This window comes from Myxocyprinus asiaticus, chromosome 39, assembly GCF_019703515.2.
Source record: "Myxocyprinus asiaticus isolate MX2 ecotype Aquarium Trade chromosome 39, UBuf_Myxa_2, whole genome shotgun sequence".
Lineage (NCBI taxonomy): Eukaryota > Metazoa > Chordata > Actinopteri > Cypriniformes > Catostomidae > Myxocyprinus > Myxocyprinus asiaticus.
In genome coordinates, this window is record NC_059382.1 from 36,864,308 (window position 1) to 36,876,883 (window position 12,576).

The 12,576-nt window shown below is 39.2% G+C and overlaps 1 protein-coding gene across 3 annotated transcripts in view; it reads right to left on the reverse strand.

Moving 5' to 3' along the window:
• Window positions 1-12,576, reverse strand: part of atm (ATM serine/threonine kinase) — a 132,700-nt gene that overhangs the window by 6,291 nt on the left and 113,833 nt on the right. For all 3 annotated transcript variants that reach the window (XM_051678490.1, XM_051678491.1, XM_051678492.1), the window contains 5 exons: window positions 10,264-10,346; window positions 7,500-7,640; window positions 5,870-5,986; window positions 2,367-2,516; window positions 2,053-2,218 (listed from right to left, as the gene is read on the reverse strand). In XM_051678490.1, coding sequence (XP_051534450.1) covers window positions 2,053-2,218; window positions 2,367-2,516; window positions 5,870-5,986; window positions 7,500-7,640; window positions 10,264-10,346 — 657 coding nt within the window. The remainder of the gene's footprint in view (window positions 1-2,052; window positions 2,219-2,366; window positions 2,517-5,869; window positions 5,987-7,499; window positions 7,641-10,263; window positions 10,347-12,576) is intronic.

The window sequence follows — 12,576 nt, forward strand, 5'->3', positions numbered from 1 at the left end:
CGGCAGCAACCCTTTGGCAAAAACACAGTTTGCTACACTTCTGGCAAACAGTTATGGCAAACCTGTGGCATCAGTGGATGATCCATCATTACTACCAAACATTTGATTGAAGTGAAGTGTAGTTGGTGGAACTGTCTCTTGCCCTATCAGGCCGATTCTGTGTTTTTACTACATCTTACATTCGTTGTATGTGTTCTTACACCTTGAAAACTTAAACTTTCTGTGATGTATTGAACATTGCTGTTGCGAATTATGCTGATCGAAACTTTTTAAAATTGTGACGTTATCATACCTATCATAGATAACGTTTTTTGGTTTCCTGCAATTGTTTTTCCATTTTCCAGAGAAAGTGTTAATAAATTTAACGCTACTGTTATGTTCCGGTCATTTTTGACCCGTTTAAGAGTTAAAAACAGTGAAAAACAAATTTTAATTAAATGCCTATGGTTTATCCACAACAATGAATAAATTAGTAAAAAAAACTATTTTTTTACTAATTCTTTTTTCTTTACTCAAAATGAAGGGTTTAATGTATAGCTACATTAAAAGAAATGTACCACCACTGACATATAGGTGGCACTCTTTCCAGACGAAATGCTACTATAAAGCTTGTGTTTTTAGTGTGAAAAACGTTTTTTGTTTTTTTACATGAGCAGAAAAGTTTTGTCTTTTGTATGTATGTCCTCTGAATTTCTGAATGTTTGGAAACAATAATTTTCTTCACAACACCTTTTTGATTTGTAACTAGTAGCACCTCATGCACAAACACAAATAAATAAATAAATGTTTAAGAGCAAATAGTTTTCCTAAAACTTAATGCCCTCATATGGGGGAAGCAGGACCAAGTTATGACATTTTAAATAATACCAAGCTATAGAAAGTCTATAGAAATATTATTATTATTATTTTTGTAATCAAATTGTTTGTTATCAGGAGTGTTGGTTATTCATGTTTTTGAGACGTTACAGCTTTGGAACAATGTGTCTAAGAAAAAGTACAAATAAAAAAAACTATACATATAAAGTATTTTGACTTTTATGTTACAATATTTTTTTCTACATTGGCAACAAAATCTCAATGTTCTGTCTTTGCACTGTCAAACAAACAAGTGATAGCCAGTGCTGAAGCATTTTACCAATCGGAAATTAGCATAATTAATTCTGATTCAAGTAATGGCCAGCATCGTCCAATCACTGCCAACCATGTTAAAATAAAATTGTACATTAATATTTTGAATCTATGTACTGATCACCATTGTCCCATGTCTGCCAAACATGTTGAGTGGTCCAAACAACATCTGTAACCTGAATCTGAACTTTTGGTCGGAGTTTAGGTGTGAATGCACTTGGCTGCATAGTAAAGCTATAGGATGCTCCCTCTTTCCCTATTTAGTGACTGACTGAACGTCCATAGTGCTGTCTGTCTGCACTGGTCTCAGAACAGTTTGAAATGCACCTTATTTTCATCCTAACTCCATATAAAGCCTCTGAAAGCAACATTTTTCAGCTTTTGGATGAACCCATTAATTCTTTGTGATAATGCACAGTGAATATGGAGTGGTGGTGGCGTAGTGGACTAAAGCGCTGAACTGGTAAGCAAAAGGTTGTTGGTTCAATTCCCACAGCCACCACCATTGTGTCCTTGAGCAAGGCACTTAACTCCAGGTTGCTCCAGGGGGATTGTCCCTGTAATAAGGGCACTGTAAGTCGCTTTGGATAAAAGCGTCTGCCAAATGCATAAATGTAAATGAATATATGATTTCGAAGGGAAAGATAGCCCTATAGTCTGTTTAACAGTTCTGCGACATATCGCTCACATTCTCCAAAAGACAAACTTCATAAGATTGGCGCCATGTTGTTTTGTCACATGACTTTTTGAAAATTTTAACCCTTTGCTGAGATCAGTTGGTTTAAATGAAATTATGTATAGCGTATAGTGAAGACAAAACACAATGTCCACGCAGAAGGATGTGGGGTTGCACGAGGTTAAGGAGTTTACAGTCATGATAGAAACCCAGTGAACGTTGGTATTGTGTGAGTGTGTGTAATGTACCAATAGAAGAGGTGGCCACACTGCGAGTGTATGCTAGACGTCTCTCCAGCCACACTGCAGGGTCTAGAAAGCGCTCCATACAGAAGTATCTGAACACTGGCCGGAAGCTCTGGCACACCTCTGTGAACGCCTGAAGTTTGCCATCAAATTCCAGCCTCTGAGCCTCCTAAACGTTACAGTGAGAGTATTATAAACCAAAATATTTAATAAAAGTAATATTTTTAAAAGCAATCTAAATAAATACACAGTATTTAGAATAGGACAATGGCTGTATGAACGAAACAGCTGGGGAATAAGTTTATAAAAAGCAGTACCATCATTTTCTTGCGACAGGCCATGCTGGTCCAGTCCTGTGGGCGAAAGCGTTTGTGTGCTCCCTTCTGAGGGTCCACCAGGAACTCTCCAATGGGCACAGTACCAGAACACCACTCCAACACACCGCTGCGCTGGGAAAACGGTACCACCTGGTACACACACACGGCTCAGTGATGATGAAATCATATATTTATCATAGCTGTATTGCACAGCAGCAATCGCCAACATTCTAAAATTAATATAGGTTTAATGTCAACAATGGAATTCCTTAATATTGCACATTTTTATACCTGTAATTTGTTTTTTAAAGGTGGCAATGTTAATTTCAGATATATTTATTGTCATTGTCACTAGTAAGAAAGCCTTTTAAGATACTTTTAATTACTCTACAATTTATTGATATATGAAATCCATTTCCAGATATCTGAAAAAACAAATCTAACCAGTTGAAATACATTTATAAAAATAATAAATATTAATAGTAATTGTTCATATCAGGAATGGTTATTTGTACTAGTAACAATGCAATTACTGAAATAAGAAAATATCAATATTAATTTTCACTAATAGTGAAAAACAAAGAGCATTTTCACGAATAGTAATTCGATTGCTGATATCAAAAATTTGCATTTTAACTAGTGAAAAACAGAATTATATATATATATATATATATATATATATATATATATATATATATATATATATATACAGTTAAAGTCAGAAGTTTACATACACCTTAGTATTTCACAATTCATGATAAACATTCCCTGTCTTAGGTCAGTTATGATCACTATTTTAAGAATGTGAAATGTCACAATAATAGTAGAGAGAATTATTTATTTCACATTATTTTACATACACTTTGTTAGTATTTGGTAGCACTGACTTTAAATTGTTTAACTTTGGTCAAACATTTTGGGTAGCCTCTGGTGTAACCGAGTCAGGTTTGTAGGCCTCTTTGCTTGCACATGCGGTCAGGGCTTTGTGATACTCCAATACCTTGACTCTGTTGTCTTTAAGCCATTTTGCCACAACTTTGGAGGTATGCTTGGGGTCATTGTCCATTTGGAAGACCCACTTGTGACCGAGCTTTAACTTCCTGGCTGATGTCTTGAGATGTTGTTTCAATATATCCACATAACTTTCATTCCTCATGATGCCATCTATTTTGTGAAGTGCACCAGTCCCTCCTGCAGCAAATCACCCCCAAAACATGATGCTGCCACCCCCATGCTTCATGGTTGGGATGGTGTTCTTCGGCTTGCAAGCCTCACCCTTTTTCCTCCAAACATAACAATGGTCATTATGGCCAAACAGTTCAATTTTTGTTTCATCAGACCAGAGGACATTTCTTCAAAAAGTAAGATCTTTGTCCCCATGTGCACTTGCAAAATGCAGTCTGGCTTTTTTATGGCAGTTTTAGAGCAGTGGCTTCCTTCTTGCTGAGCAGCCTTTCAGGTTATGTCGATATAGGACCCATTTTACTGTGGATATAGATACTTGTCTACCTGTTTCCTCCAGCATCTTCACAAGGTCCTTTGCTGTTGTTCTGAGATTGATTTGCACTTTTCGCACCAAACTACATTCATCTCTATGAGATAGAACGCGTCTCCTTCCTGAGCTGTATGATGGCTGCGTGGTCCCATGACGTTTATACTTGTGTACTATTGTTTGTACAGATGAACGTGGTACCTTCAGGCATTTGGAAATTGCTCCCAAGGATGAACCAGACTTGTGGAGGTCTACAACGTTTTTTTTCTGCGGTCTTGGCTGATTTTCCCATGATGTCAAGCAAAGAGGCACTGAGTTTGAATGTAGGCCTTAAAATACATCCACAGGTACACCTCCAATTCAGTACACCTCCTATCAGAAGCTAATTGGCTAATTGTCTAAAGGCTTGACATCATTTTCTGTAATTTCCCAAGCTGCTTAAAGGCACAGTTAACTTATTGTATGTAAACTTCTGACCCATTGGAATTGTGATATAGTCAATTAAAAGTGAAACAATCTGTCTGTAAACAATTGTTGGAAAAATTACTTGTGTCATGCACAAAGTAGATGTCCTAAAAGACTTGCCAAAACTATAGTTTGCTAATATTAAATCTGTTGAGTGGTTAAAAATGAGTTTTAATGACTTCAACCTAAGTGTATGTAAACTTCTGACTTCAACTGTGTGTGTGTGTGTGTGTGTGTATATATATATATATATATATATATATATATATATATATATATATATATATATGTATATATCGCTCAGATGTCTATTTTGTGTGTGCGTTTTCAATTGGAAGATGTTTTTTGTTTTTTTTACATGTTACAAGACAATGTTAAAATTACATTTATATATATATATGTAATTTTAACATTGTCTTGTAACATGTAAAAAATTGTAACATTAAACTCTTTCAGGACACTGTATTTTAAAGATAATTTAGTAAAAATCCAAATAACTTTACAGACCTTTATTGTAAAGGGTTTAAACAATGTTTTCCATGCTTGTTAACGATTAATTAATGAACATGCACCTGTGGAACGGTCATTAAGACACTAACAGCTTACAGATGGTAGGCAATTAAGGTTACAGTTATAAAAACGTAGGACACTAAAGAGACCTTTCTACTGATTCTGAAAAACACCAAAAGAAAGATGCCCAAGGTCCCTGCTCATCTGCGTGAACGTGCCTTACGCATTCTGCATGAGGCTGGACTGAGGGCTTGTAGGTCTGTTGGTAAGTCAGGTCCTTACCAGACATAACCGGCATGTCTTATCCTATCCGCAATCTCAGCCTATTGTGTGTTCCTGGTATAACTCGGGCAGTTGTTGTTGCCATCCTGTACCTGTCCCGCAGGTGTGATTTTCAGATGTACTGATCCTGTGCAGGTGTTGTTACACGTGGTCTGCCACTGCGAGGACAATCAGCTATCCTTCCTGTCTCCCTGTAGCGCTGTCTTAGGCGTCTCACAGTATGGACATTGCAATTTATTGCCCTGGCCACATCTGCAGTCCTCATGCCTCCATGCAGAATGCCTAAGGCACGTTCACGCACATGAGCAGGGACCCTGGACATCTTCTTTTGGTGTTTTTCAGAGTCAGTAGAAAGGTCTCTTTAGTGTCCTAAGTTTTTATAACTGTGACCTTAATTGCCTACCGTCTGTAAGCTGTTAGTGTCTTAACAACCGTTCCACAGGTGCATGTCCATTAATCGTTTATGGTTCACTGAACAAGCATGGAAAACATTGTTTAAAAATTGTTTTTTGGATTTTTACAAAATTATCTTTAAAATACAGCATCCTGAAAAAGGGACGTTTCTTTTTTTGCTGAGTTTATATATATATACACACACACACACACACACAAATATATATATAATTCTAACATCATGTCTTATAACATGTAAAACAACAAAAAAAAACATCTTCATGTTGAAAACACACACACCGAATAGACGTCTCAGCGACATACACATTCTATTTGGGTAATGTATTAGAGGTGTCTTTACTTTGTAGCGACGGATGTTGAGTTTCCTCTTGCGCGTTTCTGCGTTGCGCTGCAGGAGTGTTGAGCACATGTGAAAGACCTGCTGCATCACTGCATCCTGTCTCAGGTCATCCTGACCCTGTGACACAACACACAACCTTGCGTCAGATCATACACTGATTAACAAACCTAAACGTGTTTTAAACAAACACTACTATTCTATTAGTCTATTATAGGATAATGTGGAATATACTGTATTTCAGTTAAATATTTCAGATACATCAAATGTGATGAATCTGCCTTTACTCAACACTCAACAAATAATAAACTCGAGTTTATTTCAGTGATACCACCACAGAACATGATATAGTGCTTTACACAAAAATGTGGCAGTTTACACAGTTTCACACTGGCAGTTTAGTCTGAAACAGAGCATGGTTCACATGAAAAGTAAGTAATGTGAGAGCAGTTTTGAAGACTGGGGAGCGGACCATGGTACCAAACCGAAGATAACCTGTAGGAGGTGGTCTGAGCTTGGTTACAATGGACCTGTGGTGTGGTTTGCATGAGTAAGAATGCAATCTGTACTCAGGTCCGCACTTGTTCAGGAAGTAAAATGACTTGTGCATGTGTTTTTTCCAATTTGAACATGATGACATCATCAGTTGCACAAAAACAAGCACACACGTGCATCACAAATGACAGGGGAACATTGCGGGATACAGAAGAGGCCAGGTACCTTTATATATGTGCGTGAGTGAGTGTGTAACCAGCTGCGTCCTCAAAAAAGATTGTTTGTGAGCAATCGGATAGAATGGCCTTCTCCTGGACATGTACAACCTTTTGAATTACAACATGTGACGCACAGAGGTGCAAGTTTCTTTCATTCTGGTGTGCATAATGACACCAAATTAATAAAAAAAAAAAATACACAAATATAGCAACCCGCATTGTGTTTTCCATCACGTGAACGTTTGTGATTAAGCAAGTTGAAAACGGAAAAGCACAGGGGTTCTACATAATCTTTTGTGAGTCTGAAATGAGACCAATACTCTAGGGGGCGCCGGGAGCAATCACGCTTGGATTCGGACCGCAGCAAATGTGCCCAATGTGAAATGTGAAAACCACCTTTGTCATTTAGTTAATGTATGTTCCAAACCATCTGACCCCTTAAAACAACTATTCTTCCATCTTTAGGAGAGACATGTTGAAGTATAATCTTACAAGTCCCACTAAAAATTAATGTAGTCATTCTTGTAGTCATTAATGTAGCCTCCTCTAAAAAAAACTAAATAAATTAGATTTTATAAGATCATCCAATGAGAGTGACATGGCACATTAATGATATTCAAAAGGCTTTGTGGGTTTGCTTTTCCAATTACTCACTTTAACTCCTTCAATAATAACTTCACTAGTAATTAACAAAAAGAGGGCTCCGTGTCAAAACACTTGAATAAGAGCATGAATAATCTGTTCCTTAGATCAGGTGAATAACTGAAGAAGACAATTATGACACACAAGATGAATATGAATGGAGCATTTTCTCTGGAAAACCACCCAAAAACCTGTACCTACTACCTACTAGATGGAACTTTCAATAAGAAAATTTTATATCTCTGAGGAGATGATGGTGTGCTCTTGGATAACCAGACCTTGACTAGCTGTCTCCTGCTCTTGCCGTCTGAGCCCACACAGTCGATTATCTTGGGAAGGTTGACTCCTCCAGCCAGGTGAAAGTGAGCTTCGAATGACCTGACAGTCACAAGGTCTTCATATTTGCCTGATGGATCCACCTAAATGGCACATCCACATACACAATAACATACTAAGTAACTATACTACAAAGAGCTAAGAACACTTGCATGTAAAATAAAAAATTACCAAATTAATAGGGCTGTCAATAGATTAAAATTTTTAATCAAACCATTTACATGATATGCTTAATCAAATATTGAATTGAAATATTATACAAATATTGCTAAAATAAGCCCCCAAATCCTGATATTTAAATATACAATGATCAAAATAACAATAAATATAATATACAATAAAAATAATTCAGATATTTCAAAGATATTACTATGGCAGACAAGCATTGATAAGACAAAATGTGGCTTAAGAAGTCAACGTATTGTTTGTTCATTTCCATATCATTGAACATAAGACTACCAATGGCCTACAATCCATAGCAATCTGTGCAGGTGGCAGGGATGGAGGACTCCGGGGTGTAGTGCATTTCCCTGGCAGAGGTCACTTAGATCTCTAGGGGTCGACGAGACTGGTACTGAGATGCAGAAGGCCCTGCATATTTTGGGGCTGTAAAGGCAGACACGGCTTTTCAGCACAGCGTGGAGATCAGTACCTGGCAGTGCCTATACTTGTAGGGTGTGTTTCAATTACAGAAGGATCTCACTTCTCAGTCTACATGGGAAAGCCTATGCCAGGGAGCTGGAAAGGAGACTTAGGCCAAATGTTGAACCTCGGCTTGAGGAGGAGCTATGTGGATTTTGTCCAGGTCACTGAACAGTAGAACAGCTCTTTATTCTAGCAAGGGTCCAACAGGGGCTTGGGAGTTTCCTTATTCTGTCTACATATGTTTTTTAGACTTGGAGAAGGCTTATAACCACATTCCCCAGGGATCTTATGGGGGGGTGCAACAGGAGTATGGGATCCCTGTATAACTGGTGCGAGAGTGGTGTCTGTATTCTCTTCAGAAAGTTAAGTTTATTCCCAGTAGGTTGTCGCTTGTCTATGTGATACACATGGACAGGATTTCAAGGCACAACTGAAGGCTGGTGTGTGTCCAGTTTGGGAGCCTTAGGACTAAGACTATTTGCAGATGATGTTATCCTGTTGCTATTGTCAGGCTTTGACCTCTAGTAAGCACTGGGGTGATTTGCGGCCAAGTGTGAAGCAGTTGGGATGAGAGTAAGCCATGGTTCTCTGTCGGGAAAAGGGTGGATTGTCCTCTTCAGGTGGGGAGTGAGCATCTTCACCAAGTGGAGGAGTTTAAGTATCTCGACGGCTTGTGCACAAGTGAGGGAAAGTTGGAGCATGAGACTGACAGGTGGATTGGTGCAGCAGCTGCAGTAATGCGGTTGTTGTACTGGACTCAAGAGGGAAAGAGGGAGCGGAGCCTAAAAGTGAATCATTAAATTTTCCAGTCTCAATGTTTAAATGTTTCAATCATTCAATGTTTCAACCCTCACCTATGGTCATGAGCTATGAGTAGTGACCGGAAGAATAATACATTAGATTCAAGCAGCTTAAATAAGCTTTCATCGCAGGGTGTCTGGGCTCACCCTAAGGGATAAGATGCGAAACTCAGACTTCCAGGAGAGGCTCGGAGTAGAGCCACTCCTCCTCTGTGTTAAGAAATGCCAGTTGAGGTGGTTTAGGCATCTAGTCAGGATGCCTCTTGGACACTTCCCTACGGAGGTGTTCCGGGCATGTCCAACTGGGAGCAGACCTTGGGACAGACCTAGTAGTAGAGGGATTATATCTCTTGGCTGGCCTGGGAACACCCTGGGATCCCCCAGGAGGAGCTGGAGAATGTGCACGGGAAAAAAGGACATTGCAAAATGGATGGATAAACATTTATAAGCGTCACTTACATGACCACTGTATTTTCCATTATGAACGGGCTTATGAGTGCCATGAGGACAACGTGCTGTGGCGGATTGACCCGCCCCTCCCTCTCATTATCTACTTCCTGCCTCTGAGGGCTGTCTATTTCAGTCAGTCAGTCACATTTATTTATATAGCACATTTAAAAACAACAACTGTTGACCAAAGTCCATCTTTACAATGGTAGTGGGCAGGAGAGAGGAGAGGTTCATTTAAAAAGCCTTGTTTCAGCAGCTGATGATGAGGTGAACCTGACGTGAATATAGCCTCACTATAGCTGTCATTACAACATAGAGCGTGCCTCTCCTCAGGCAGCCGGCTTATATCTTCTTGTGCACACAATGGCATCCTCGCAGGTCCAGAAGCAGAGCAGGGAGGGTACCAGCCGCATCGCCGGGGGTGACAGCACACGTCGCACCTGATAGGCTAGGAAGCCAGTCCGCCCTTCTCCTCACATGCGGCCCTTGGGAAGACAGGCCGCCACCATTCCTTGTGCCCCGGGAACATTAAGAGTGTGTGCGGCCGTTGGACCCCAATCACGTCCTGGACCATCCCCTTCCTACACAGAGCCCTGTTTCACCGTAAGAACACTAGATCCCCCTTTTGTTTGGACACTAACCCCCTCTGACACTTTAATTTCATCTTTTGAAAATGTCATGTTAATTATTATTTTAAATAAACGCCTCTCCGAGGCCTGATGACACTCCCACTCTGACTGTCTCTTGCTCACCCCGCCACAATACATATTCTCCCTAAGACAGATTCACTAGTGAAACAGACTCTAGTCACCTTGATCTCCATGGTGGGAATGATGACATCATCAAGGTCTTTAATTTGCATGATGGGTTGTTCAGGTGGGATAGGTATGGCTTCTGTACAAAACAGAAAACGCTTAGCTTTATTTCTCGCATTTGTATGTAAAATTTATAACATTTTGAAAATGTGACTGTAATGTGTCCGTTAGGTCTAAACAGCAGGATTTACAACCAAACAGCACAATATTATGCTTTATTACATCCTATCTGTTTAAGACCCAGATGAAAATCATAAAAGAATATGAGAATAAAATAGCTGTGAAGCTTACACTTTGATAGGAACTGACAAGTAACAACAAAAAAACAGATACTTGACTGGAGACATGGCTGTATGAAGAAGTTAATCCTCTAATGTCAAGATCCTCACACACACGCATTCTATTGATGCTTTCGCCACTCTCAAGGGGATGCGAAGTGGCGAAACTCATGAACATTAAATTATTATTTTAAACTGTCTGTTTTGATAAATAGTCATTCCTTATGACAAATTCAAGTGCTCAAAAAATATGTGATAACTTCAGCTCTAAATCTGTCTGTCATGGGATATTATTAGCTTGTGGTAAAATACAACAATCGGAACTGTTGCTTAGGGCTGACTGGTTGGTCTAGTGGTAGTGTTATTGTCATTGATGTATAAGGCTGTGAGATAGAATCAGCCCTTTTGTAACTTTTTATTTTAATAAAACAAGACTGCATCCGCACATACGTGGATGTATATCTTGTGTATTCGACTGGAAAGGAGCGAGTTGAGCACACGTCTGTGTGCACGAGAGAAAATGACAGCTGTCACTCAACACTGCTGATAACAGCCACGAGCACTCATCATACCATTCAAAATAACACATTATAGCGCTGGATCGCCACTTATTTTAACACACACGAACAAAATGAAAACTCATGCTCAAGAAATGGCAATGTTCCCAAAACCCCCTGCACACGATGGAGAAAGTACCATCCACCCGACCACCCAATGTAAAGTTATTTGTGCCTTTACATGAACATCTGTCAAAACATTACTGTACCCTAGAAATATGCATATGAGTTTTCAAGAAGACAAAAGCTATTTTTTATTTATTTTTTTCAATGATTTTCAGGTGTTAGCTTCATTAACATAATCACCGGCCATGCAGAGGGAGAGAGAGCATGCATTAGCGTCTCCCAGCGGGAGGTGTTAATGTCTTGACTGTCGGTACTCCCTGCTGAGTTAATGACTTCAATGACTGAAAAAACATATCCATTTTGTTTAAAAAAAAAACATTCTGTTACTGAGGCGGGGTCATGTGTTCTCGTCAAGTGACCAATGAGCTTCTTCATTTACTGAAGAACAGACATCAAGCTGATGTGAATGTTTTCATCGCACTAAGATTCTGTCACCAAGCTTTTTCTTGCACTAAAATGAGCCACAACCATCTGTTTTTATTGGATGCATTTCATTATTCACTGAAAGGTGCATGTGGACATGTGTTCTACGAGTGCTTTTTGGGTGAGCACATTTTATCGCACCATATTCAATAAAATGTATATATGCAAATTGTTTATGTGCTGGGTGCAGTCAAAACTCCAAATAAATGTCAAAGCTGTTACAGAAGTGGTGTCATGCCACCTTCTGTCTTATCATAGCATTACTTGTCTGCCACAATAATGTAATGCATTTTAATTATTTGGATTATGTTTTTTATAATATAGATTATTTTCATAATTATTCAGATGTAACTATTTATAATTGTTTGATCATTATTTATTATTGTTTTTATTGAATTATTGTTATTTGTGAGGCTTTCTCAGCAAATATGTTTATATGCTGTGGTGAGTATCCCGTGCATTTCAGCGTCGCCCTGGAATTGGAGCTCATTTGCCAATCAACCATGGAATGCAGACGCTGATCGGCGTCACCTGCGAATGATCAGCTGGAGGGGATTTAAATGCCGGAGGAAGAGGAAGCCGGTGAGCACCATCTCCAAGGCATGACACTAATCCTCTTCTCTCTCTCTTTCAATTACAGACTCCAGCAACGACTGAGCGCCGATCACCGCATGCATTTCGCGGAAACTTCACGAAACACCGGATTCACGAAAACAGACACCCGACACGCTCACCCCGCCCTTGCACCGAAGACACCACGCACCATTAAATTCTCCTTTTACTTATTGTCACAATAAAACACCTCCTTTGTGGGACTGTGCACTTGAGAACAATTGTCTGTGCCTCGTTCATCCCGGCACAATGCGATCAATTGCGGTTAATTCGATTAATTACTTGGCATATCATGTAGTTACTTCTAAATTAA